At 52.8% G+C, this 26367-nt stretch overlaps 1 protein-coding gene across 1 annotated transcript in view; it reads right to left on the bottom strand.

Annotated features, from left to right (window-relative positions):
• The window catches only part of LOC139605362 (zinc finger protein 551-like), a 484882-nt gene that overhangs the window by 451599 nt on the left and 6916 nt on the right, over positions 1–26367 (bottom strand). Inside the window, 1 exon segment of the mRNA XM_071456700.1 lies at positions 17252–17580. Coding sequence (XP_071312801.1) covers positions 17252–17580 — 329 coding nt within the window.

The raw sequence follows: 26367 nt of genomic DNA, 5'->3' as shown, positions 1-26367 counted from the left end.
AATGAAAATTGTGGTTTTTAGAGTGAAATTTGGGGGTTGGTGCAGCTGGGTTTGCTCCACTATTTGCTGTGGAAAGTAGGGTAAAAGCTTTAAATTCCCAGCAGAAGCTGCCTACCAGCCCACACAGAGCTGAATGAGGCCCAGGTGGGCTTGCTGCATGCTGGTCCAAGGGAAAAGCTGGAACAAAGTCCCCTTTTATTGCAGATGGAGTCTGTACTGGTGTCTCCAGGGCTGTCTGTGGTAAGACACGGCAATCCAGCCAGAAACTGTGGATAGGAGAGTTCCAACAGCAACCTGCTTCTCCAGGGTGAGGGACGAGGCCAGCCCAAAAGCCTGGAAGGTGCTCTGGGCACTGGAGAAGGCCAGGCTGTCCTTGTGCAGGGATGGCCTTCAAAGGGCACCTCACACCTTGTGCTGCTGACCAAGGGCAGCTGGTGGCCTTCCACAAAATGCTTCTTTTGTCCAGCTCTTGGAAAAGTTCCAGCCAGCAACAATTCCTGCTGCTCACACCAGCCCTTTCCAAGCAGGAGGAATTTCAGCAGCAGCCTGACAGCTTAGTGGCAGGAGAATAAAATACTCAGCTGAGCGTTATCAACTCTCTGTCAGAAGCCACATCCTCAGCCCCTCATCTCCTCCAGTTGTCTCAGACGTGGAGGAAGCAGCAGGAAATCTCTGATCCTGGAAGGGAAAGCAGAAGGAGAGGCAGTGGCTGGTCCCTGGGGCCTTGGGAGCAGTGAGAGCCATCCAAAACAGGATCTCTGCTGGGCTGTGGAGATAAGAGTGACCAACCAGCAATGCTCTGTGCGAGACTGGAGCCGGATTACCAGAAGCAGTTACACTGATTATTGAGCTCCACAATTAGAAATGCACAACACCCACTTAGGTGACTTCATCTGGCCATGATCTTTAGCTGCAATGCCAAAATCTCATCAAATATGTTGCTATCCTTTAAACAAGGAAGGAGAGCACAAATACCAACAATTCTCATCAGCCTTCTGGCTTGGAAAGACCATTTAATTTATGCTCCCTTAGCTGTCAGCCTAAACTCTGCTGTGCAAATCTTAGGTCTATGTTGGACCTCATAAACTTCTTGAGCATCAACTTAGGTGCAAACCTGCTACAAAACCCTTCAGGCACCACACTGATTTAGAGTGGCAGGACTTCACTGTTCCAGCAGAGAATTTCAGTGCCTTGCTATCTGGATGTGATAGGATTTTCCTCCTGTCCCAAGAGACAACAGGGGAAAAGATTTGTTTCTATTATACCATTACATCTAAATCTTTGGTTTGAGAGCAAAAGGAAAATGTTCCTTTAAGAAGTAAGTTCTGCCTGGGCTTTTTGGCATGAGGACAAACTGGGGTGTGCTGGCAGGAGCAGCACTGTCCCTGTGGGTGCAAACCCCCTGAAGGATGAACAGGCTGCTGTCACAGCGGCCACACCTGCAGCATGAAAAGCCACCGTGCCATTAACTCGATGCAAACTAAACACAAGTGACACAGCTCTGCATCCTCAGCAAGGACTTGCCTCTGCAGAGATGTTACTGACAGACTCAGCTCTTGTTTGCAAGTGCTGTTAAATTGTCACACAAATCAACCACCCTCCCTCTCTTGTCCTTCTTGGCGTCCGGCTGCTGAGCTGCTGCAGAGAAAGAAGAGGCAGAGTCCTTCAGGGCAAACGGGGACTTTGCAATGGGCAGAAACTTCCTCCTTTCTTTTGTTTTCAGTGACAACAGAGGGGTTTGTCTTCAGTCCCTGTGTCAGCAGGGAAATTGTGCCTGCCCGTCACACCTAGGATCTGAACAACCTGGATTTTTATTGGTGGAAAACCCACAGTGACTTGACCTTCTGCAGGAATATGGAGAGAAGAGTCAAAAGGGATTCCTGGAATGTTGCAATAAGCAGATAGTGGTCTTAAACATATATAGATAAAAAGGCGTAAAAGCTCATAAAAGCATGTGGAACTGATGTAAACCTAATAAAAAGAAGCATTTTATTGTAATAAAGAGTGAGGGTTGCAGACCACAGTGTGAGAAATAGCTACTCACTTTTCATAGTTTAGGAAGGTTTATTAAACCTTATCAAAAATACAACAGAAAACTGAATAAAGAAAAAAGGTTACAGCACCAGAAGCAAAAGATTTTCCTCGCCATGTGCTCAGCCCCCTCCCGCTGGAGGCTTTCCCTTTTGAACCCTTTAAGCCCTCCCAAAGTTCTGTCCATCAACCCCTTCTTCGCTCTCCAGTGGCGGAGATCTCTTCCTCAAATTCTGACTGGGGCTCAGGTGTCGCCATAGTGACAAGCCAGCCCTCCCAGATGTCCCAACCTCAGTTTTCCCTTGATAACCAGGGCATGGGGTGCAGCATAACTATAAATCTATAAAACTTTCCTTAAGTTATATACATGATATTTGTCTATTAATTGTGAGAGTCAATCATCACATTACTCATCTGTCACAACAGGAAAGGAAGTTTCTGGTGGGAGGAACACTGGTTTTCAAGGTAGGACCAGCTGTTGAGGTTTGATTTGTTCCCTCTTTCAGATTACAAGGAAGTCATGGTGTTCCAGAGTAGAAGCTGGTGCCAAAAGTTTGAGAACAGGGTGTGATAAGATCACCAGAGTATTTTATCTGTATCTAGTGTTATAAGTTGTGGTGAGGAACCAATCACTGACAAGTGAGTCCAAATAAAGTGTAATTTATTAATTGATAAAGCAAGCGATAACAGGCAAATTACAGCACTGGGTGAAGCCAACAAAAGGCTTGCACCCACCGGGAGCACTGGGTGTAGCCGGGGAGTCACCTCTCCACCATTGGCCCACACCGCCCAGCAGTTCAGTCCTCCTTTTTATCTGTTGTTGTTGGGTGTCCTTCCAGTGTTCTCTGTGTCTGTGCCGATAGTTGCTAGGGGGTCTTATTCTGCCTTCTGATGGTCGTCTGGACGAAGGCTCCCATCCTCTTCCTCAAGGTCTTACAATAGCCTTTACCATATATAGGCATATAGCTACATCTAGTTACACATTGCTTATTTAGCCTTTCAACATATTAGCTTCTGACATTTTGCGGTTTAAGCCTTATGACAGTTATTTTGCAATATATTAGCCCGTTATATTCATCTTGCAACATATTAGCTGGTTACATCTATCCTTGCAGTTTTTCTATTATTGGCTTTTCCCCTTTTTTTAGTCTTTTTAGCAACTTGATGAACTAACCAAGACATTAACTCATTACATCTGGGACACTTTTCAAAAGGTTCTCTTTGTGGTCAGCCTTGCTGTGAACTCTGTCCAAATTCAGGATCTTCAGCTCTTCAGCTCCTGGCTAGAATCCAATTCTGTAGTCACTTGTGTGGTGACCATCAATGCCACACACTTGGGGTTTACCCAGTGTAGCAGTGCTCCTCTGGGGTCTCACCAAATGAGGAATTCTTCAGTCACTCGAGGTCACAAATCACAAATTGTGACGGTGTTCGCAGGGGTCTTAGGATGAGGGAAGAGACGAAGATCTGACTCCATGTTTCAGAAGGCTTGATTTATTATTTTATGATATATATGATATTAAAACTATACTAAAAGAATAGAAGAAAGGATTTCATCAGAAGGCTAGCTGAGAATAGAAAAGAAATGGATTGAATAACAAAGGCTTGTGTCTCAGACAGAGAGTCTGAGCCAGCTGACTGTAATGGCCATTAATTAGAAACAACCACATGAGACCAATCACAGATGCACCTGTTGCATTCCACAGCAGCAGATAACCATTGTTTACATTTTGTTCCTGAGGCCTCTCAGCTTCTCAGGAGAAAAAAATCCTAAGGAAAGGATTTTTCATAAAATGTCCTTGTGACAGGGATGAAATTCAGGTTTGGTACAGAAAATACTTCTTCCCTGTCAGGGTGGTGAAGTCCTGGCACAGGTTCCTCAGACAAGCATAGTAAATAAAGTTTCAGAATTCTTCCTTTCTGTCCCATTCCTATTCCCTAAGTCCAGGTTTGGTTTCCAGAGTGCCACCTTCTCAGCTGGTTGCCATTTGTGTCCTGCTTTCTCTCCTGCCTTCCTTTGTCTGCTCCTTTTCCCTTCCAGTGTCTCTCTTTACCTGTGGCAGCTCCCAGCCAAAGACCCTCCCCTGATTTTTCTTTTTTTTCCTTCCCAATCCAGGTGCTCAAACAGCCCTGGATGAAGTTATGGAGGCTGGCAGTGAAATGTCTTTGTAAGATCTCGCTGTGTCTTGGCCCCTTCAGAATTTTGCCTTGAAGGGCAGGACCATCTTTTCCTCACTGGCAGCTGGAATTGCAGCCCATTGCAGTGTGTGCCAGAGCTGTCAGAGGGCAATTGCTGAGGCTGCCAGGGTGCTGCTCCTGCCGTGCCTCCCAAGGGAGCTGTGCAGGGGCAGGGTCAAGCTCCAGCAGCTGGCTGGGCTCCCTGAGCAGACAGCAAAGGCGGCTTTGCTGCCCATTCTGCAGCTGGAAGCAGAGGGAAGAAGGGAAGGGAGTCCCTGACAGAATGCTGGAATGCTTGTGGCTGGAAGGAACCTGCCCATGCTTCCATCCAGGCTTAAGGTGCCATGAGGGAGAGGCGCCTCTGCCCCAGTGAAGGCACAAATGAGACCATAGGAGAACAAAACCAGATTGTTTTGGACATGGATTTTATTGAACAAGAAATGGGAGCTAGGGAGATCGAAGTACAAAAGAGAGAGAGAGCTCAGAGGATGATCAGTTGGAAGTAGATACTTTTTAAGGTCCTTTCCTGCATTCTGGGATTCTAGAAGACCTGTAGATGTGCATTTTGATTTAATATTCTTCATCTTATTATTATTTCTTCTTCTTTCTCTTCTTCTTTCTCGTCTTCTTCTTCCCCTTCTTCTTCTTCTTAATTGCTGCTAGTATTCTTTCTTCTTCTTTAAAATATTCTTCTTCTTCTCCTTCTAAGTAATCTTATTCACTTGTTATGCTTACTTACTATGTCATTCTTATTTTTTTAATATTCTGATATTAATTACTAGTTGTTCATCATCCTCTTCATCTTATTCCTATTTTCATTCTTATTATTCTTACTAAATTTACTACTACTATTTCTTCTTCTTCATCTTCTTATTCCTATTCTTTTTTTAATTTTTAAAATACTTTTCATCTAAGTTTTTTTTTTGTTTGTTTGGGGGTTTTTTTGTTTTTTTTTTTACTACTACTATTTCTTAAACTCAACTTTAATTTGTTTTGGAGGAATGGTGTGAATCAAAGTCCTGCAGTCACATCCATGGAGCAACAGCTCCCATCTATGCCCATTCTTCAGGGATATAATCCCAAAGGACCAGCGTGGAATCCTTTCAAGATGAGAGGAAATGGCCTTTGATGGCACCAGGGGAGGTTTGGATTCAATATCAGAAGGAATTTTTCTCTGACAGAGGGGTGAGGCATTGGAAGAAGCTGCCCAAGGAGGCGGTGGAGTCGCTGTCTCTGAGGCGTTGAGGAGTTGTGCAGATGTGGCCCTTGGGGATGTGGTTTTGCGGTGGTGATGGTGCTGCCAGGGTGCCAGTGGCACTGGGTGAGCATCAGGGTCTCCTCCCACCTCGATGACTCTGGGATTCCCTGCTGAGCGCTCTGGCACCAATCGTGTGCCACGCGTGCTGTTTAGGGCTGGCCCCAGCAGTGACTGTGGGTGCTGGGGAGATGCTCCAGGTTGGCCGGGGCAGCTGAGGCTGCGGGGCCATGTCCAGGCCGAGGCCGCCCGTGTGGCTCCCTGGGGCCCCGCGCAGGGAGCAGCCGCCATCGGCCGGCCCGGGCTGGGCAGGGCCACGGGCGCTGCTCCTGCAGCTGCCGCGCCAGGCAGGGCCAGCAGAGCAGCGCCCGCAGCGCCCGCAGTGCCTGCCTGAGGCGGCCGGGCCGTTTGCCTGGGGCAGCCGCTGCTGCCTGCGGGCCTGCGCTCCCGGCTGGCCAGCTGAGGCGCCGCCAGGGCTCTGCGGGGCAGGCCCCGGGCTCTGTGGCCCTGCCTCGGGCCCCTGCTGGCCCACGGAGCCTTCGCTGCACAGCGAGGGAAGCGAGGCACACAGGGACTCCGCTGCCTGCCCCTCAACCCAGACCTGCTGAGGGACGGGCAGTGGCAGCCCATCTGCCGCCAGATCTGCCAGCCTTTGGGCCCTGCCTTCGCCTTTATACAGCTCCTGGGCGTAGACTTCATGCCAGCTGTCGTCCTCCTCTTCCTCCCACAGCAAGGGAATGGGCCCGAAGCTGAAGAGGCTGTTACCTTCACAGCAGTCCTGTGGCAGGTCTGTGCTGCTGCTCTCTTCCTCCGTGGAATCGTCTCGGAGGTCTCTGAGCTCTGGTTCGCTGCAGTCTTCCCAGCTGGAAAGGTCTTGGGAGCTGCTGAACTCTCCTTGGGACAGCTCTGGCTCTGCCTCACCTTGGCACTCTTGGGACAGCTCAGTCTGGCTGTAGGATTCCCAGTCTTCATCACTGCCAGCTGAGGTGCCCTCCTCACTCTCCTTCTCTGCCAGCACTGAGCCCTGCTCTGCCTCTTCCAGCTGCTCACTGGGGCTTTGGGCTCCCAGTGGGCTGGGTGAGGGGCTGGGGGGCAGCAGGGGCTGTCTGGAGCAGGGACTGGGCTCTGTGTCCCTGCTGATGGCACCTCCTCCCTGGGGGCAGGAGAATGTGCCTGCTTCTCCCGGCTGTTCACACTTCCTTCCCCTCGCTGGCTCAGCTCTGGCTCAGTCACCTCCTTTTCCATTGGGGGCAGCTCCTGGACTGTTGCCCTTTGTTGCCACTGGCAGGGCTGTTGCTGTGCCCCATCTCCCCACAGCACCCTCACAGCCGCCTTCCACTGGTGCAGCTTGTGGGCACTCCTTGCTCTGCGTGGGGACGCTTCCTTCGCTGCCATTGCTGGCACCGACTGGGAGAATTCACAGCTTGTGGCCTCTTCCCTCAGGCCAAGCTCTCGGGCCCCAACATCTCCCCACTTGTCATCGACTCAGCTTTCTTCTCTTCTTCCATGATGACAAAGGGTCTCTCCTCCTGACTTTTGCCACACGCCGGTTCTCATCGTGCCAACACAAGAAGAGAGGGAGGAGGCTCTGGCTCACAATTCTCGTGAGAGGCTTTTCCCCCTCTTCCACTACCAGCTCCATCACTTTGCAGAAGAGCTGAATGGAGAGCAGCTGCACGTGGCTGTTGTCCTGGAGGAAAGGGAAAGACCTCAGCACCAACTATTCCAGGCCCATCAGGGCAGAGGCCCAAAAGTGCACAAGGCACAACATTTCTGGGCAGCGTCCAGTGCCCATGGCTGGGGGCACAGAGCCTTACATTCTCCAAGCGTGGCAGGAGTGGCTCAGCCCGCTTCAGGGCAGTGGCGCTGGGTATCTTGAGGTCTTCCTCCTGGAGCATCTGTGTGAGCACAGAGGATCATGCTGACTGTAATAAGTAGCAATACGTTTGTTCATTAATTAAATCAATAGCTAAATAATTATACAATATAAAAGCAAGAACTAAATAGCTAAAACCGCTTGATTCTTAAATGTGCAGCCACATATGGTTGCTTGGCTTGCAGGAATCGTATAGTGCTTTGGGAATTCCATGGTAAAGATATACCTTATAAGGAAAAGTTCACCCAGAGGTCACAGAGGAAGGCTGTAACAACAATCCTTAAACTCGCAAGAATTGCTTAGGCTTGCAGGAATCGTACAGTGTTCTGAAAATTCCACTGTCTAGATATGCCTTATAAGGGAAAGTTCACTCAGCGGTTAAAGAGGAAGACTTGGAGCCTTCATCCCATGACCACCAGAAGGCAGAAAAAGACCCCCTAGCAACTGAACGAGCAAGCTCAAAAGACAGACCACGTCATCCCTGGACCCGGGAGAAGAAGGCGATAAAAGGCGAACTTTGGGGATAGGAATGGTGCGAGCCTAGAGGAGACTCCCGGCCGCCCAGCGCTGAACTTTGCTTATTCTCACTTGCATAATAATAAAAATAATTATATGATCCTGAAATCCAGTGGACTCGTTTATCACAGAAGGGACTCTAAAGAGCTTGGAAGCTTCTTCTCAGCAAAGTCCCCAAGAGGAAAGGCCGGGTGGGCAGGCTATGCAAGATGACCCATACCGGACCCTTGGGAAGGGTAGTAATGATGGCTCTAATTGCTGGTGGAGCTCTGGGGAGCCCAGGAGAGCCATGCAGTGAGTGCTACCAACCCCTCTATGAGGAGGAAGAAGTGAGCTCCTTGTCTAGAGTCCATCAATTCTAACCCTAATTGTGTTAACCTCTCCCAATTGGTCCTTTGTCAAGAAGATAAGAGAATGTATTGGATAGCCCAGAATACCGCCACTTTTAGGCAGCAACTCCTGGGACAGTGCCCTGTAGGAGAAGCCTGGTTGCGCTTTGAATGTGATGCTGCTGAAGCAAGCCTGGTAGATCTGGTCAAAGAGAAAGAGTTAGTAAAAGCAATAAGAAAACAAGATCATTTAGAGATACCCCGAGGTAAGAACCTTTTCATAGATTCAGTAGAAAGAGGCAGCCACAAACTAAATTTAACCGATTGTCGAGTTTGTACCCAGATGACTGAAATTTGGCCAATGGAAAAAATTAATCTAAGGCTATTAGAAATCTTAAATTGGATACGGAATAACTCAGAATTTAGTATTAAAGGGTACAACAGGCCAGTCAAAAGAATGGTCTGTAAAAGGTATCTAGCAGTAAAGAACTCTGCTACCTGGTGGATCTCAGGAGATCCAAATAGATTTTGGTCTGTTGAAAGGAAAGAAAAGAACAAGTGTATCTACCATGAAGCATATGCATTTTATGAATGTATTGAAGAAGGGATAAACCCCTTTTGGAGAATGAAAGACATTTCTAAATATTTGGAATGTCCAACAGAAGCTAAAAACACATTTTTGGGGAGCCCCTAAAGTCCTGTTTTTGATCTATAGTACTATAGAATGCACTAAATTGCCGAGAAGCTGGTCTGGCAGCTGCACCGCTAGAATGATAAAACCAGCTTTCTTCTTATTACCCAAAGAAACTGGATCAAGTTTAGGAGTTCCTATACACAATGATTTAAGAGAAACCAAACAGAAGAGGCAAAATGCAATAGAAATTGGGAGAATCCAAGATTCTAAGAGCCAGGTTTGGACCCCAAGAAAAATTATCAAGACTTATGGCCCAGCCACCTGGGCTCAAGATGGGTCCTGGGGTTATCGGGCCCCGATATCCATGTTAAACAGAATCATCAGGCTTCAGGCAGTATTAGAGATGAAGAGAGCAATCATTAGAAACCTCTCCAACAAGATAAAAAACTAGCATGTGTAAGTAACCAAGTACGGACTCCTACACTTGATTCCAGTTGCTGGAATAACCTATGGACTTTCAAAGGAGATTGGTGGAAAAAGTAGCTTTCTTCACTGTGGGTACACTTGCTGGTTTGCTCTTTTTACTATGCTTACTTCCCTGCTTCATTAAAATGGTAGTATCTGCCAGGCAGACCAACCTAAAGATCTCTAAAAAAGTTAACCTGAAGAAACCAGGAAAGGGAACAAAGTTAAGTAGCCATGATTATCAGAGTGTTCAAGAAATTTATAATCAATACAAAAAATTAAGGAAATTCTGTGCTCATGAGTCAGAAATTGCAAGTTGATGCAAGCTTAAGTTTAAGCCCGATCAAAGAAAAAGAGGGGGGACTGTTACAAGTAGAAAAAGCTGCCAATTTTTTTTTAAAAGGTTGCAGAGTGAACAGGTTGGACCAGTTGCTGCCAGGGTGGAGTTCTAACTGTTTGTTATTGTAATCACCAGTCCTTTTAGTTACCTACTCCTTTTGTCAGTACCACCCTGACTGCTGCCAGGTGGATGACATGGCAGGGGGACATGGGAGGGCATGCAAATGACCTTGGAGCCAGCCTGCCACGGGAAAGCCACCCCTCCAAACTTACCAAAAGACCCCAAAACCAACGAACCAACACAGAATTAAGAGATCAAAGTGATGTCTGGATGTGAGGAACAAAGCCCAGAGCCTGCAAAGATGCTGAGACCCTTTCTTTGCCCCTTGCCCTAGCCAAGGGAGGACCTGAGCTACAGGCAGGACCCTGGGAGTGAAACTGAAAAAGTGAACAAGGGTTTATTCCTGATGCTCCCATGAGGACAGAATCCCCAGCTCTGGCCACAGACCAGTGGACAAAGCTGCACTCTTCCTCCTCCTCCAAGTCACCACTGGGAGCAGTGGCAGCGTGAGTGTGAACCCGTCAGCTCTCCCCCCAGAGCTCATCACTTGCAATAAAGGCATTAAAAAGGAGAAAAGTCTCCTGCCTGTGTTTATTTCACAGTGGTGCTCAGATCACTTTCTCACAGCTGGATTGGAGGTCAGGTGCTGCCATAGTAACAAGCCGACCCTCCCAAGTGCCCCAACTACTGAGGCCACCCTGTGATAACAATGCAAGGGAGAGGGAAAACATAACTCTACAGCTGCAAAACTTCTCTTAACATATACTTAATATTTGCCCCTTACTTGGGAGAGTCAACCATGGCATTACTGATCTGTAACAAAGATATTGACCCTTGTTCTGTCACTGCAAGATCTGTGAGAAAATAACTTTGACCACTGTTTCCATTTACAAAGACCACATTGAGGACCCAAAAATCTCCCAAGATGGGGTTGGGAGGCCTCATCACATAACCAGGATGTAGAGGCTGATGGCTCTGGGCTCAGTTGTGTGCAGACTGAGGACAGGAGTAGCCTGAAAGGAATTGGAGGGTGGTTCCACAGATGCTGGAGTTTTTCTTCATTGTATGAAACAGGCAGAGAAAGAAAGAATGGCACCAAAGGTGTGGAGTGCCCCCGCCCCAGGCGGTGGGGATTCTACCCAGACAGAGAGCATCAGGCGAGGGGCGTGATTTAATGAAGATTCCACCCCTCCACCCTGTGGGGCGTGGCCCTGCAAGCCTGGGAAAAGACACTCCACCCCATCTGGTCAAAATAGGAATGGCCCCAGAATGTTCTTCCTTTCCTGTGCCCTCATTGCTTTAAATTCTACTGCAGTGTCTCCACCTTATTTTTTTCCATTGGTTTGCTCCTTGATCCACCCCATTGCAGTCCCCTGCTCCTCCTGCTATTGGACCCTGACCCTAAACTCCACCCCTACCCTGTCATGTAACACCTATGACCCGACCCCTGCCCCTCATTTCTTGTCTTGTTCCCTGGCACAATAAAGGGTCCTGGATTTTGCTAAAGCTGCACCCGTCCTGTTGCATTCCTGTCCCTGTTGGTCACCGGTGGCTGCCTGAGGTCTGAGACTCCGGGGCCGGGGGAGTTGTTGTGCCCCTCGCTGGGGCAGAATGCAGCACAAGGGCAGCTGGGGAGGCCCAGAGTGGCACCAGGAGAAAGGAATTTCCCTGTCAGGGCAGGGCTGTGGTGCAGCACGTCCCCAGCAGGAGCCTGGAGCAGCCCAAGGCTTTGTGTGGGCAGGCAGGGGCAGGCAGGAGGCAGAGCTGCCAGCAAAGGAAGGGCCCAGCCAGGTGGGGCAGCGGGGGGATGCCGAGAGCCTGCAGGGACAGAGGCCAGGGCAGGGACACCGTAGGACAGCCTGGGCTGCACAGGGCACAGGGATGGGCAGCAGCTGCAAGACAGCCCTGCCAGAGCCAACTTGGGCAGCACCTTGGCCATGGCTGCTGGCCCTGGGCCTGAGCCGTGAGGAGGGGACAAGTGACCCTTGCAGGCCTGGGGCCTCATGGCCTCCTTGTCCCTGCTCAGCAGCCTGGCAGGGGCCGCCCCATGCTCCTGCCCTTGGCATTGCCCATCCCCACATGCCAGTGCCCATCCCGGGAAGAGCCTGAGCAAGGAGGGAGGGACAGGATCTGCCTGGCCAGGGCTGGGGCTCAGGCCTTGGCCCTTTGCATTCCTGAAACACATCCAGGTTTGCTCAGCACCAGAGACACCTTTGCCTTGCTTGTCCCCAGCTGTCATCACTGCCTCCGGTGTTCTGCTCTCCCTGGAACCTGGGGACACTTTCTCAGTCCTGTCCCTCACAGGGTTCTATTTAAAGTACAAGAAACTTCAGTATTTCAATCTCCCTTTGAGTTCTTGAGAAGTCTTTGAGCCCACTCTGAGGGACTGGCTCTGATGCAAAGAGCACCAAAGCCCCAGAGGGTCATTGAAGTCCTGGTGCTGTGTCTGTGCTGCTGAGCTGGGCCGGGCTCCTGGCCCAGAGGCAGCTCCTGGCAAGGGCAGCAGAGCTGCAGAGAGACAGCTCTGGCCAGGAGCAGCTCCTGTGCACAGCCCAGCAGGGCTGGGGCACTGCCAGGGCCCCTCAGGGACACCAGCAGGGCACAGACAGAGCTCCCAGGGGCTCAGCACTGGCAGGGGCTGTGGCATGTCCCAGAGGGGGCTGTGTCACAGTGGCACCTCTGTGGCTGTGTCACAGAGGCACAGAGCAGCTGGGATGTCAGAAAGGGGCTGTGTGACAGCACAGAGTGGGTTCTGTGAGATCACAGATTGGGCTATGACATCACAGAGTTTGTTGTGTGAGGTCATTGAGCAGCTACAGCATCATAGAGGAGCATCAGGGAGCAGAATGGGCCCCTGTTATCCAGGAGGATGCAGTCAGAGAACTGCTGAGCTGCTTGGATGTTCATAGCTCCCTGGGAGCAGATGGGATCCACCCCAGGGTGATGAGGGAGCTGGCAGCTGAGCTTGCCAAGCCAGTCTCCATCATTTACCAGCAGTCCTGGCTCCCTGGTGAGGTTCCAGATGACTGGAAGCTGCCCAATGTGACACCCATTCACAACAAGGGTGGGAAGGAGGATCCTGGTAATTATAGGCCAGGCAGCCTGACCGCAGTACCCGGTAAGGCAATGGAACAGTTTCTAGTGAGTGTCATCAGCCAGCACTTCCAGGATGGCCAGGGGATCAGAGCCAGCCAGCAGGGGTTTAGGAGGGGTAGGTCATGTTTGACCAAGCTGGTCTCCTTCTATGACCAGGTGAGCCTCCTGGTGGATGCAGGAAAGGCTGCGGGTGTTGTGTGCCTGGACTCCAGCAGGGCCTTTGGCACTGTCTCCCACAGCACACTCCTGGAAAAGCTGCAGCCCAGGGCTGGGACAGGAGCACTCTGTGCTGGGTTCAGAACTGGCTGGCTGGGCCCAGAGAGTGGTGGTGAGCGGTGCTGCATCCAGCTGGGGCCAGGCACCAGTGGTGTCCCTCAGAGCTCTGTGCTGGGGCCAGCTCTGTTCAATATTTCTCTTGACACCATGGATGAGGGGCTTGAGTCTTTCATTAGTAAATCTGCTGATGACACTAAGCTGGGAGCGTGTGTCCATCTCCTGGAAGGTAGGAGGGCTCTGCAGGGAGACCTGGAATGGTTGGAGGGATGGGCAGAGTCCAATGAGATGAAGTTAATTAAGTCCAAGTGGCGAGTCCTGCATTTTGGCCACAATAACCCCTGCAAGGCCAGAGGCTGGGGACGGTGTGGCTGGACAGTGCCCAGGCAGAAAGGGACCTGGGGGTGCTGGTTGGCAGCCGGCTGAACATGAGCCAGCAGAGTGCCCTGGTGGCCAAGAGGGCCAAGGGCTCCTGGTGTGGATCAGGAACAGTGTGGCCAGCAGGAGCAGGGAGATCATTCTCCACCTGTACCTGGCTCTGGTGTACCTGGCATTCTTGCCCTGTACTGGCACCGTACCTTGAGTGCTGTGTCCAGTTGTGGGTGCCCCAACTTAGGAGGGACATGGAGGGGCTGGAGCGTGTCCAGAGAAGGGCAACAAGGCTGGGGCGGGGTCTGGAACACAAATCCTGTGAGGAGAGGGAGCTGGGGTTGTTCAGTCTGGAGAAAAGGAGACTCAGAGGTGACCTTACCACTCTCTCCACCTTCCTGAAAGGAGGTTGTAGTCAGGTGGGGGTCAGTCTCTTTCTCCAGGCAGCAACTGACAGATGCAGAGCACACAATCTTAAGCTGCACCAAGGGAAATACAGGTTGGATATTAGGAAGAAGGGTTTTCACAGAATGTGTGATAAAGTCCTGGATTGGTTTGCCTGGGGAGGTAATGGAGTCACCATTTCTGGATGTGTTTAAAAAAGGCTGGATGTGGCACTCAGTGTCATGGTTGAGTTGAAGTGCTCGGGCATGGGTGGGACTTGATGCTCTTGAAGGTCTCTTCCCACCCAGTAATTCTCTGATTCTGTGATTCTGGGATTTGATGATCCCATTGGGTCCCTCCCAGCTCAGCCCCTTCTGCAATTCTCATCCTTTGGCTCAACCTTTGTGTTCCCTCAAGGTGCTGGCAGAGCTGTTGGGGACAGGGCAGAAGTGGGGCAGCCCCAGTGTCCCCTGTGTGTGACACCCCATTGGTGACAGCCCCAGTGTCCCCTGTGTGTGACACCCCATTGGTGACAGCCCCAGTGTCCCCTGTGTGTGACACCCCAGCAGTGACAGCCCCAGTGTCCCTGTGTGTGACACCCCATTGGTGACAGCCCCAGTGTTCCCTGTGTGTGACACCCCATTGGTGACAGCCCCAGTGTCCCCTGTGTGTGACACCCCATTGGTGACAGCCCCAGCGTCCCCTGTGTGTGACACCCCATTGGTGACAGCCCCAGTGTCCCCTGTGTGTGACACCCCAGCAGTGACAGCCCCAGTGTCCCCTGTGTGTGACACCCCAGCAGTGACAGCCCCAGCGTTCCCTCCCTGCAGTCGCTCCAAGGGAAGCGTCCAGAGCCGCGTCCAGTCCATGGAACTGAGCGGCCACTGCCCACCCCGGCCTGGGCTGATGTGGATTCCTCTGCACACAGCTCGGGGAAGGTCCCCCTGGCCACCTGCACAGTGCCACAGACAAGTGTCAGACACAGTCACAGAGCTCTGCCCAGAGCTTCTAGGAAGAGAGAATTAAAAAAAACCCCAAAACCATATAAACCAAAAAATAAAAAAAAGAAACCACAAAAAACGAAAAACCAACAAAAAACCAAACAAAACCATATGAAAACAAAAGAAACCCCAGCACCCTAACCAAACAACCAAACCAAAACAACAACACAAACAAACCAACCAAAACAGAACAAAGGATAAAAAACCAAATCAAGCCAAACCAACCAAATAAACAAAAAAACAAATCAAGAAAAAGAGAACTCCCCCGCAGTAGAGCTGTTCCATCCTTCAGTTGTCACACTTGCACTCACACAAGACCTGGGGCTGCAAAAAAAGATAATTGATTGGGCACATTTGCAGGAAAAGCAGGTTTAGGACAGGCTCTCAGCAGAACTGTTCTCAGGTGAGCCAAAAAGGCCCCTTTGGAAGCTGCAGGGCCATTGGAAATGCAGAGCCTCAGCCCACAGGGCAGAAAAGGGCTCTGCGTTCCCCTCCCCTGACACTAAACCCTGTTCCCAGGCTGCTTCACACTCCGGATTCTGCTGGAGGCCTGCACAGAGCTGAGAGTGGCCTCTGGCTTTTCCATGTTGTGTGTCCTAAAGCTGCCTGGGAGAAGAAATTTCGGGTCAGCTCCGCTGGCACAATCCCTGCTGGCACAGGACACAGCCCCAGGAAGGGCTTTGCGTGCCGAGGCTTTGCTGCAGGCAAGGAAAGCTCCTGGCTCAGGGTCACCTTTGCTGCTCAGCCAGAGCCCCGAGTGCCCCAGCAGCAGCAGAGAATGGCAGCAGTGCCACGGGCAACCATCACCATTGCATGGCAACCATCCCCAGCCCCTGTTGCTATGGTCAGTTTCCATGGCAACCATCCCCAGGTCCCTGTTGCTATGGTCAGTTTCCATGGCAACCATCCCCATATCCCTGTTGCTATGGTCAGTTTCCATGGCAACCATCCCAGGTCCCTGTTGCTATGGTCAGTTTCCATGGCAACCATCACCAGCTCCCTATTGCTATTCTCAGTTTCCATGGCAACCATCACCAGCTCCCTATTGCTGTGGTCAGTTTCCATGGCAACCATCCCTTTCTCCCTGTTGCTATTGTCAGTTTCCATGGCAACAATCCCCAGCCCCTTGTTGCTATGGTCAGTTGCCATGGTAACCATCCCCATCTCCCTGTTGCCATGTCAGTTTCCATGGCGACTATCACCAGCCCCCTGTTGCTATGGCCAGTTTCCATGGCAACTATCACCAGCCCCCTGTTGCTATGGTCAGTTTCTATGGCAACAGTCACCAGCCCCCTGTTGCTATGGTCGGTTTCCATGGCAACCATCCCCAGCCCCCAGTTGCCATGGTCAGTTTCCATGGCAACCATCACCAGCTCCCTGTTGCTATGCTCCGTCCCTCAGCAGCTCCATGGAGAACCCATGCCAGGGGTGGTTGCCATGGACACCAGCTCAGGCCTGCACCCAGAGCCCGTTGCCATGGCAACCATTGGCAGTCCCATCCCAGGCTCATGGGATCCCAGAAGCACAGAATTGGCTGAGCTGGGAGGGACCCATCAGGATCCTCCAGTCCAACTGCTGGCCCTGCACAGGACACCCCAACAATGCCAGCCTGGGCCTGGCAGCGCTGGCCAAACGCTGCTGCAGCTCAGAGAGCCCTGGAGCTGGGACCCTTCCCTGGGGAGCCTGGCCAGGGCCCCAGCAGCCTCTGGGCAAAAACCTTTTCCTGACGTCCAACCTGAGCCTGCCCCAACTCAGCTGCAGCCGTTCCCTCCACTCCTGCCCTTGGGCACCAGAGGGAAGAGGTTCCCACAGCCCCAGCCAGGGACCCGCTCCCAAGGCTGTTGCCATGGCCACCAGGGCTGGCACCAGCTGGGATGCTCGGTTTCCACCTGCTGGGGTTCAGGAACGGGATTCCTCAAATTCCTGCTCCTGCTAAAACCGCGCTGCGCTCGCTGCCCTCCCACCTCCCATGGAAAGCACAAAAGACAAAGATCCCGGGCTGGGATAAGAACAATTTCCTGGGAACAGCAACGAGATAAAGAACAAACAGGAACAGAAATAATATTGGTAACAGAAGGGATAAGAAAAGCTATTTACAGGGAAAACTACATCCCCAGCGACTGGGTCTTCCCGGCCACATTTCCCTGCTGCCTGGAAAGGACACCTTTCTTCTCAGGGAGGGAGAGAGTCCCTTTCCTGCCCCTGGCAATGACCTGAGGTGGGAGTGACTGTAATGACACGGCCATGGCCAGACCCTCATGTTCTTCCATCTCCCATCATGACACTGGCAGGGGCAGGAAAAGGGACAGCTGTCTTCCCAGCATGGATCACAGGGAACATGGATCACCAGAGCTCTTCCCAACGTGCGTCCTCCAATAGGGGATGAAGCTGGAGCAGTGCATGAAGCTCCTCCTTCAGTCGAGTCATTCCAGGGCTTCCCTTACCGGTGCCTCTGTTGGTGTTTGTTCAAGTGAGAGCTCTGGCTGAAGCTCTTCCCACACTCAGAGCACTTGTAGGGCCTCTCCCCGGTGTGGATGCGCCGGTGCCTGACGAGGGTGGAGTTGTGCTTGAATCCCTTCCCACAGTCAGGGCAGCGGAAGGGCCTCTCCTCAGTGTGAATCCGCTGGTGCAGGAGGAGGTGGGAGCTGCTCTGAAACCTCTTCAGACACTCAGGACACTGGTAGGGCCTCTGCCAAGTGTGGATGCACTGGTGGATGATGAGGGTGGAGCTGCAGCTGAAGCCCTTTCCACACTTGCCACGCTTGCCACACTCCTAAGGCCATTCCCCAGTGTGGATCATCTGGTGGCAGATCAGGCTGTTGCTCTGCCTGAAGCTCTTCCCACACTCCAAGCTGCTCATGGGCCACCAGCTCCGAGCTCTGGCTGAAGCTCTGTCCACCTTCCTGGCACAGGGTGGCTCTTTCCTCCTCAGAGCACCCTGGGCTGGGCTTGCAGCCCCTCCTTGTGTGGGATCTCCAGGGATTTTCCTCCCTCTTGCATTCCTGTGCTGTGGAGTCACTCAAAACAGCCTCTTCCATGAGATTATACCATGAGGATTTGTCCTCCCTGGTGTCCATCCTCAGCTCCTGGTCTGGGGGAGGAAGAACAAGGAGAGGATGGGATTTGCCTCCATGCCAGAGGGAAGGAGATCCTCCCAATGTGTCCCTGGCTGCAGGATGGCATTGGCAGCAGGATTGTCCTGCAGCCAGGGCCCGTGCTGGGCTGGGAGATGGAGCAGGAGAGAGGGGGAAAGGGGCACTGACTTCCTCCTCACCTGCCTGCGTGTCCTGGGACATCTTCCTCTTCCTCACAGCCTCCTTCTCCATCCAGCCAAGGTTTGGGAAAGAGAAATCCTGGTTTGGGGAAAAATACAATGGATGAGCACATTGGGTTAGCGGGTTCCTACTGCCCAAGCCCATCCCTAGAAGTCACCGGGAATCTGCCACCCATATAAACCTCCAAAGCACCAAGATTCAGTCCCCCAAAATACACAAATGACCAAGATGCAGCAAAAACACCCAGCCCTCAGTTTCCCCTCTCTGGTCTCTCCACTTTGGGCTCCTGGAGGCCCCCCCTGTCTGGGTTGCTCCAGTTCAAGTTTGTATTGGTGTTCCTCTCTCTGGGCTTCTGGGGCTCCTGGCAATCCCGCAGGTTCCCCTTCTCTTGGCTCACCACTTTGGCATCACAGGCGTCCCAGGGGTCAGCACTGTCTGGGGTCCCTGTTTCAGGTTCCTGGGCTATCCATGGGTCCCCCCTGTCCATGATCCCAACGTGTCCAGGCTTCTGGAGCACCCCCAGCTCTTGTATTGCCCATTTCTGCTGCCCCAGTGCCGGTTTCCCTGCTGCCCTGCCGGTACCGGGCGATCCCCACGTGGCTCTGGGCTGGCAGTGCAGCCCCTGGCCCGGGCAGATCATTCTGCTCTCTGACACTGTCTACCAACCCAAGAGGACAGTTATCCTGTAGGCAAGTCTTCCCACTAAAGACTGAGGCAAAGAAGGTGTTAAGCACCTCTGCCTTCTCCTCATCTGCGGTTACTAAGTCCCCTCCCACATCTAATAAAGAACAAGGGTTGGTCTTGCCCTTCCTTTTGCCATTAATATATTTGTAAAAACATTTTTTATTATCCCCTAAAAAATGTCCCAAGTTAAGTTCATACTGTCCTTTGGCCTCCCTAATTTCTTTCCTACGTGCCCTAGCAACCCCCTTAAATACTTGCTGAGAGACCTGACCGTCCTTCCAAAGATGATACATCCTCTTTTTATTCCTATGTTCCATCAAAACCTCCTTGCCCATCCAGGCTGGACGTTTGCCTCATCAACTCTTCTTTCAGCACACAGGGACAGTCTGTTCCTGTTCCCACAAGATCTCTGTTTTGAAGCACACCCACCCTTCCCAAACTCCTTTGTTTTTAAGGGCTGCTTCCCAAGGAACTCTCTGAATAAGTCTCCTAATCAGGCCAAAGTCTGCCCTCCAGAAGTCCAATGTAAGAGTCTTATAGATGTTCCTCCTGATTTCACAAATATTGGGAACTCTATAATTTCATGCTCACTGTGCCCCAAGCGGCCTCCAACCACCACATCTCCCCCCAGCCCATCTCTAATCCCAAACAACAGGTCCAGCATAGTCCCTCCCTTGCTGGGCTCACTCACCAGCTGTGACAAAAAGTTGTCCTCCACACACTCTAAAAACTTGGAGGCTGCCTCTGAATTTTACTTCTCCAGAGGCTTGTTCAGCCTTCAGCTCTTCAGTTCAGGAATTCAGTGCCCCAGAGCGCATTAACATTCAGCACACCTTAACAAGCTGATCCTCTGGGAATAATCTGATTTACATTTCCAAATCTTTCACGGTTAATGGGACAGATTTCAGAACTGCATTCAAAGTGAATATATTATATTTACAAAGACAGTGAGGAAATAGTTTTTGGTTCTGTTTAGGTTTCTTTTCCTGTTAATTCATTGATGTGTGCAATCTCCAATTGATCCTGAATCCAAGTACCTCCTCATGCAGTTGGAATAGATATGAAAATCAAGACCCTTTATGTCTGACAATCAATCAGACTCTGTCCCTACCCCCATCCCACCATTTCCCCCATCCAAGCCCTGGCACTCAGAGCAGCCTTGTGCAAATCTGAGCTCCCTCCAGCCCAGGCTGGACCTGCAGCTTTCAGCTCCTTGGCTCCAGTTCCCCCCTGCTTTCCTTGGAGAAGGAGCTGCCAGAGACCAGAGGGATGTTCATTTATTGTCAGCCAGCAAAGCCAAGGGAAGGCACAGCTCTGTAAAATGCAAAAGTCATTCATTTCCCTGGCTCTGCCCTGCACCTGATCCCCACAGCCTGTCCTGTTTCCTTCATCCCTGCATTGCCAGGCACTTTCTGGGACAAGGGAGCTCTGCTCTGGCTATGGAGCAAGGTCCAAGTGCCACCATTGGAGTGGGAACCACAACTCATCAGGTTTGTGTCCTTGGAGGGACCAGGAACTGGTGGGACTCAGAGGCACAGAAAGTTTCTCTTCATGGCCAGCAGACCATAGTTGAACAGGACACAATTTAATAACAATCACGCTCCTCCCTGAGCTATGTGAAATGTCCCAGTAGTGTCTGATGAGTACACCATCCACAGGTGATTTCCATACTAAAATTAATTTTAGACAAATGTGGTAATAGACATAAACACAATTAAGTTCTTGTATCAGGATGCTCATCCTGGTGTCGGGGCACAACAGCTCCAACAATTCCTGATTTGCAAAGCTGCCAGTGGTGGATGGAGAAGGGAGGTCAGGCTGCTCTTGGTGTTGAGGAAATGCTGAAAGCAGCCTGACTCATTTCATCTCCTCATGCCCTGGCTGATCTCCCCTCTTTCCCCTCCCACCCATTGGCTTTTGTCTCCCACCAGCCCCCCTGTGAAGAGCCTGGCTCTGTGTTCTCCATCCCCTCCTCGCTGGCACTGCCAGGCAGGGATGAGGAGCCCCTCAGCCTTCCCTGCTCTGGGCTGGACAAGCCCAGCTCCCTCAGCCTCTGCTCACAGCCCAAGGGCTCCAGCCCCACCTTGGAGGCCCTTCCCAGGCCCTGCTCCAGCTGCCAGACATCTTTCCTGCCCTGGGCAACCCAACCCAGGCCACAGTGACCTGGAGAATCCCTGTCCTTGATGTCCTGGGCACACAGCCCTGGCCCCTTGTCCCCTGTCAGGCTCTGGGGTGGATCCTGTGGAACATCCTTTGGTGGAGGCTGTGGCTCCAGGTGGGCCAGGGGGATCTCAGGGGACAGGGACCCTGCTGGGCATGGACAGCATTGGACTTGTTGGGAGAAACATGAGGGGGAGCTGGGGCAGAGTGAGCAACCCAGTGACCTGACACAGCCCTGCTGGGATGTCACACAGCCCCTCTGTGATGTCACAGCCTCCTCTGTGATGTCACAGCCCATTCTCTAATGTCACACAGCCCCTCTGGGATGTCACACCAGAGTCGGTGATGTCATAGTCTGCTCTGTGATGTCAGACCTCTGCCCTGTGATGTCACAGCCTGCTCTGTGATGTCACAGATGCAGTCTATGATGCCACAGCTGCTCGATGACCTCACATGATCCACTCTGTGATGTCACAGCCCACTCTGTGACCTCATGTTACCAGAGGATAAATTGTCTCCACCAGCTGAGCTGACCCCTGGAGCTTGTTCTCCACAACCCCAGGCCTGTGGAGACCACTCAATGCCCATTGTGTGAGAAGGGGAACTGGAAGTTCAGCAACCTCAGTGTCCTGCCAGCTCAGCCAGGCCCACGGGAACATTGGGCTCCACGAGCACCAGGGACCAGCAGAGACACCCCCAGGACAGAAGAACACATGGGTTAAGAGGAGGGGAAATATGTTAATGATTTTGAGGAAATGATTACCACATGTGTGAAAAAGAATAGAAAATCACCAAATTTGCAGATGACAGCAAGCTGGGTGTGAGTGTGGATCTGCTGGAGGGTAGGAGGGCTCTGCACAGGGCCCTGGACAGGCTGGATCCAGGGCCCAAATCCAACAAGGTGAGGTTGAACAAGTGCAAGTGCCGGGTCCTGCACTTTGGCCACAACAACCCCTGCAGCTCTACAGGCTGGGGACAGAGGGGCTGGAGAGCAGCCAGGCAGAAAGGGACCTGCAGGGACAGATGGACAGCAGGCTGGACATGAGCCAGCCGTGTGCCCAGGTGGCCAAGAAGGCCAATGGCTCCTGGCCTGGCTCAGGAATGGTGTGGGCAGCAGGAGCAGGGCAGGGATTGTTCCCCTGTGCTCAGCACTGCTTGGGCAGCACCTGAGTGCTGTTTGCAGTTCTGGGCCCCCAATTTAGGAAGGACATGGAGGGGCTGGAGCGTGTCCAGAGAAGGGCAACAAGGCTGGGGAGGGGTCTGGAACACAAGAGCTTTGAGGAGCAGCTGAGGGAGCTGGGCTTGTTTATCCTGGAGAAGAGGAGGCCCAGGGGAGACAAGGCCGTGTCAGGGCACAGGTTGGACTTGATGATCTCCATGGCCTGTTCCAGCCTTGCTGATTCTGGGATTCTCTGAAAGAACCCTTGGAGCAGCTGCAGGATGAGCCCTGGGCCTCCTCTTGAGGAGCTCCAGCAGCCCAGGTCCCTCAGCTTCTCCTGGCAGCCCCAGAGCCCATCCTGTCAGTCGTGCAGAGCCTGTGCAGCTCCTCCTCACTGCCCAGAACAGGGAGCCCCAGAGGCAGACACAGCAGCCCAGATGTGCCCCCCTGGCCTGGGCTGCCTCTGGCAAGGGAGCAGCAGCAGGCACTGCAGGAGCCTGCAGACAATTCCTGCAGCACTTGTAGGATGATCCTGCTGCCCAAGGGACGTTCCCATGGGGCCAAGTCAGGAACTGCAATGGGCAGTGGGGCCAGAGAGGAAAGGGCAACCAGGGATGGGCTGTTTGCAGGGGAGGGAACGGGGGTGGGCAATGGGAAGACATTTGTATCAGGAAGAGGAAAGAAAGCAAAGGTGAAGCAAAGGAAATGCTCAGGGCAGTTTGGGGCTGGCTGCCAGGCAGCCCTGGCTCTGAGCAACAGCGTCTGCAGTGGCACAGGAAACTCCCAGCTGATGGGAACAAACTTTCTGGCTGAGTGCAGAGGCCAGGACAAAGCTGAGTGGTTTCCCTGGTGTCCCCCAGCCCTTGCTGGCCCCAGGGCTGATGGCATTTGTGCTCCCTCAGGTTCATGTCCCCACAGCAACAGCATGGGGGTGCTCCCCCTGCTGTGTGCAATGCAAACAGGGGCTGCTGAGCCAGTGCTGCCGTGTCTGTGCCTGCAAGGATGGGGCACCTGTGAGAGCTGGGGGAGAGGCCAGGGCTGCAGAGGGGGGATGTTGTTGGCAGCTGCATGAGGACGCTCTGGGACGCTGCCCTGGGCTGTGCAGCGCACTGGGGATGGATCAGCCCCTGCTCTGCTGCTCCTTCCCGTCTGCCCCAGGGCCCTTGCAGAGCCCCAGCCGTGCTGTTTGCCCCCAGCCTGCCCATGGCCAGCCTGGGGCTGCTCACGGGGGTTTCTGTGCTGAGCATTGGCCTGGCCGTGTTCTTGAGAGAGCCTGGGCAAGGAGCCTGGAGCCCCCAGGGCCTGGCCTGAGGCGTCAGCGCTGCCCCAGCAGTGCCCATGGCCTGTCCCTGCTGCAGCCCCGGCACTGCCACCCCCAGGGCTGTGCCCGGCCCCGAGAGCACTCAGGCCCTGCAGCAACACCAGGGCCACCAGGGCAGCGGGGCAGGGCCACGGCAGCAGCACTGGCAACACCAAGTGCTGCTGCTGCTGCTGCTGGGCACAGCTGCTGGGCCAGCCCTGATCTGCCCCAGCTCTGCACACAGACATTGCTGCTGCAGCTCCCGAGAAGGCAACAAAAGGGCATCTCTGCAGAAAACTCTGCTGGGAGATCCTTTAGTTCCTTTAAAGGCACCAAGAACTCATTGACACAGTCTGTGGCCACAGGGAAGACGGAGAGAAAAAAAATTAGAAACATCACAAACAATGACATTTCTTTGTGGACAATATGAAAAAAACTAAAACAAAGAAAAAGAACTGCCAAACTGAAACCAACAAGAAGTATTAAAGATGACTTTTATTACAAGTGATTTTCAGAAACTGGCAAGCAGATGAATGTTCCTGAAAGCATCCAGTCATCAGTCTCCACACTGCAGCCTTGAGCTCCTGGTTCCTCAGGCTGTAGATGAGGGGGTTCAGGGCTGGAGGCACCACTGAATACAGAACTGACAGGGCCAGATCCAGGGATGGGGAGGACATGGAGGGGGGCTTCAACTGAGCAAATATGCCAGTGCTGACAAACAGGGAGAGCACGGCCAGGTGAGGGAGGCAGGTGGAAAAGGCTTTGTGCTGTCCCTGCTCAGAGGGGCTCCTCAGCACAGCCCTGAAGGTCTGCACATAGGAGAAAACAATGAACACAAAACAACCAAATACCAAAGAGGCACTAACTGTGATGAGTCCAACTTCCCTGAGAGTGTTGGAGTGTGAGCAGGAGAGCCTGAGGATCTGTGGCACCTCCCAGAAGAACTGGCCCAGGGCATTGCCATGGCACAGGGGCAGGGAAAATGTATTGGCTGTGTGCATGAGAGCATGGAGAAAGGCACAGGCCCAGGCAGCTGCTGCCATGTGGGCACAAGCTCTGCTGCCCAGGAGGGTCCCGTAGTGCAGGGGTTTGCAGATGGACACGTAGCGGTCGTAGCACATGATGGTCAGCAGTGAATACCCTGCTGTGATAAAGAACAGAAAGAAAAAGAGCTGAGCAGCACAAGCTGAGTAGGAAATGGTGCTGGTGTCCCGGAGGGAATTGTGCATGTCTTTGGGCACAGTGGTGCAGATGGAGCCCCTCCCTCTGATCAAGCCCCCTCCCTCCTGTGCCCTCAGCCAAGCCTGGAGATGGTCTGAGAGGAGAGATGGTCTGTCATTGTGACCGGTTCAGAGTTTCTCTGGGCTTTAACCTGTCTCAGGTGGAGGGTGATCACCTTCCCATGCTTCCCCTAAAATGTCACCAGGTACTGCTGAGAGCAGATGGATCCACCCCAGCCCAGCTGCACATTTGTAGCCAAGGACTCACATTGCTCATTTCACCAACCCAGCAGCATTTTCAGAGTCAGAACACCTCTGCCTTTCCCCATCAATCTCATGACTCAGAGATGCTCTAGGACAGGTTTGCACCCTGGATTGAAGCTCCCAGCTCGGACTGAAATCTCAGGGAGACTCCCAAGTGTCCTTCTGATGGCATTGGATTGTGGGAGATGCAGCTCCTTCCCTGGCTGCCCTGACAGCATTGCCCAGAGCCGGGCCCTGGGGACAGCGTCACCCTGAGCCAGCTGTGCCCCCTCCAGAGCCCCCAGGGCCGGGCAGCTGCTCCCAGCCCTGTGCTCTGCAGAGGGACCTGGGCCCGGGGCTGCAGAGCTGCCCCACGGCTCTGCAGCAGCTCTGCCTGCACAGGAGGGGCTGAGCGCCTTGGAGCCCCGGCCCTGAGGGCAGAGGCTTGGCTGGGGCACAGGAGGGCGGGGGCTTGTTCAGAGGGAGGGGCTGCACTGCAGGGGATCCTGTGCACATCTCTAATCTCAGCCTGCCACAGCATTGCTGGGTTTTGTTTTCTCTCCTTCCCTGATCTTCTCTCTGTTTCCTGGAGACTTTCCTCCTGCAGGTGTTTCCCTGTGCCCAATCTCTCCACACCAGCACTCACAGACCCCAAATCTCTATGCACTCCCTGTGCCCCTACAGCCTGTTTGCAGGGCATGGGCTGGGGGCAGGTTCTGTTTGCAGCTTGGAGAAAGGACAGCTCAGACTGAATCTCATGGGTCCAGCAAAGGTGATGCTGGTGCTGGCCATGGGCAGAGGAGTGGCTGAAAGCACATTAGGGATCTCCTGTGAACCTATTGATCACTAAAAGTAACAGTTCAGGTGTCTCAGGCACTTGTCAAAATCCATAATAATCCTTTAATATTTATCCCTCCTCCCTGCTATTCTCCAATAGTAGGAAACTGAATACCAAGTCTTAGGAAATTTCCTCATTTTTATCAAAATCCTTGTCTTGGGAATATTCTGTGACTGATCAGAACCCCTCAGTACATCAGAGCTTCGTGAGCATTTCACCTCCCCTGCACCAGAAATACCCAGAGTTGTACTCACAGGGTCTGCAGGCATTGGGATGTTGCAGCTTCAGGAGATCACTGCAGGAGCTGCAGCTGCATTGTCCTGCAGCCAGAGGTTGCTGTGCCAAGGGCTGGCAGTGATTGTGCCCCAGGCACTTCTCAGCCCCTTCCCAGCCCTGAGTGACTGAAGCTCTCTGTGCCTCTGTGCTGTGCCCGGGCTGGCTGCAGGCAGTGCCCCAGCCCTGCTGGGCTGTGCACAGGAGCTGCTCCTGGCCAGAGCTGTCTCTCTGCAGCTCTGCTGCCCTTGCCAGGAGCTGCCTCTGGGCCAGGAGCCCGGCCCAGCTCAGCAGCACAGACACAGCACCAGGACTTGAATGAGCCCCTGGGGCTTTGTGCTGAGGCCCTGAACATCAGTCCCTGAGAGGGAGCTGAAGAAATCTCTCCAGAACTCTGAGTCAGAATCC

The sequence above is a fragment of the Agelaius tricolor genome, unplaced genomic scaffold (assembly GCF_023055355.1).
Source record: "Agelaius tricolor isolate 1412-34295 unplaced genomic scaffold, bAgeTri1.0.p SCAF_65, whole genome shotgun sequence".
Lineage (NCBI taxonomy): Eukaryota > Metazoa > Chordata > Aves > Passeriformes > Icteridae > Agelaius > Agelaius tricolor.
Note: the sequence above shows the minus strand (reverse complement) of the source record. Positions and strands in the feature narration are given on the sequence as shown.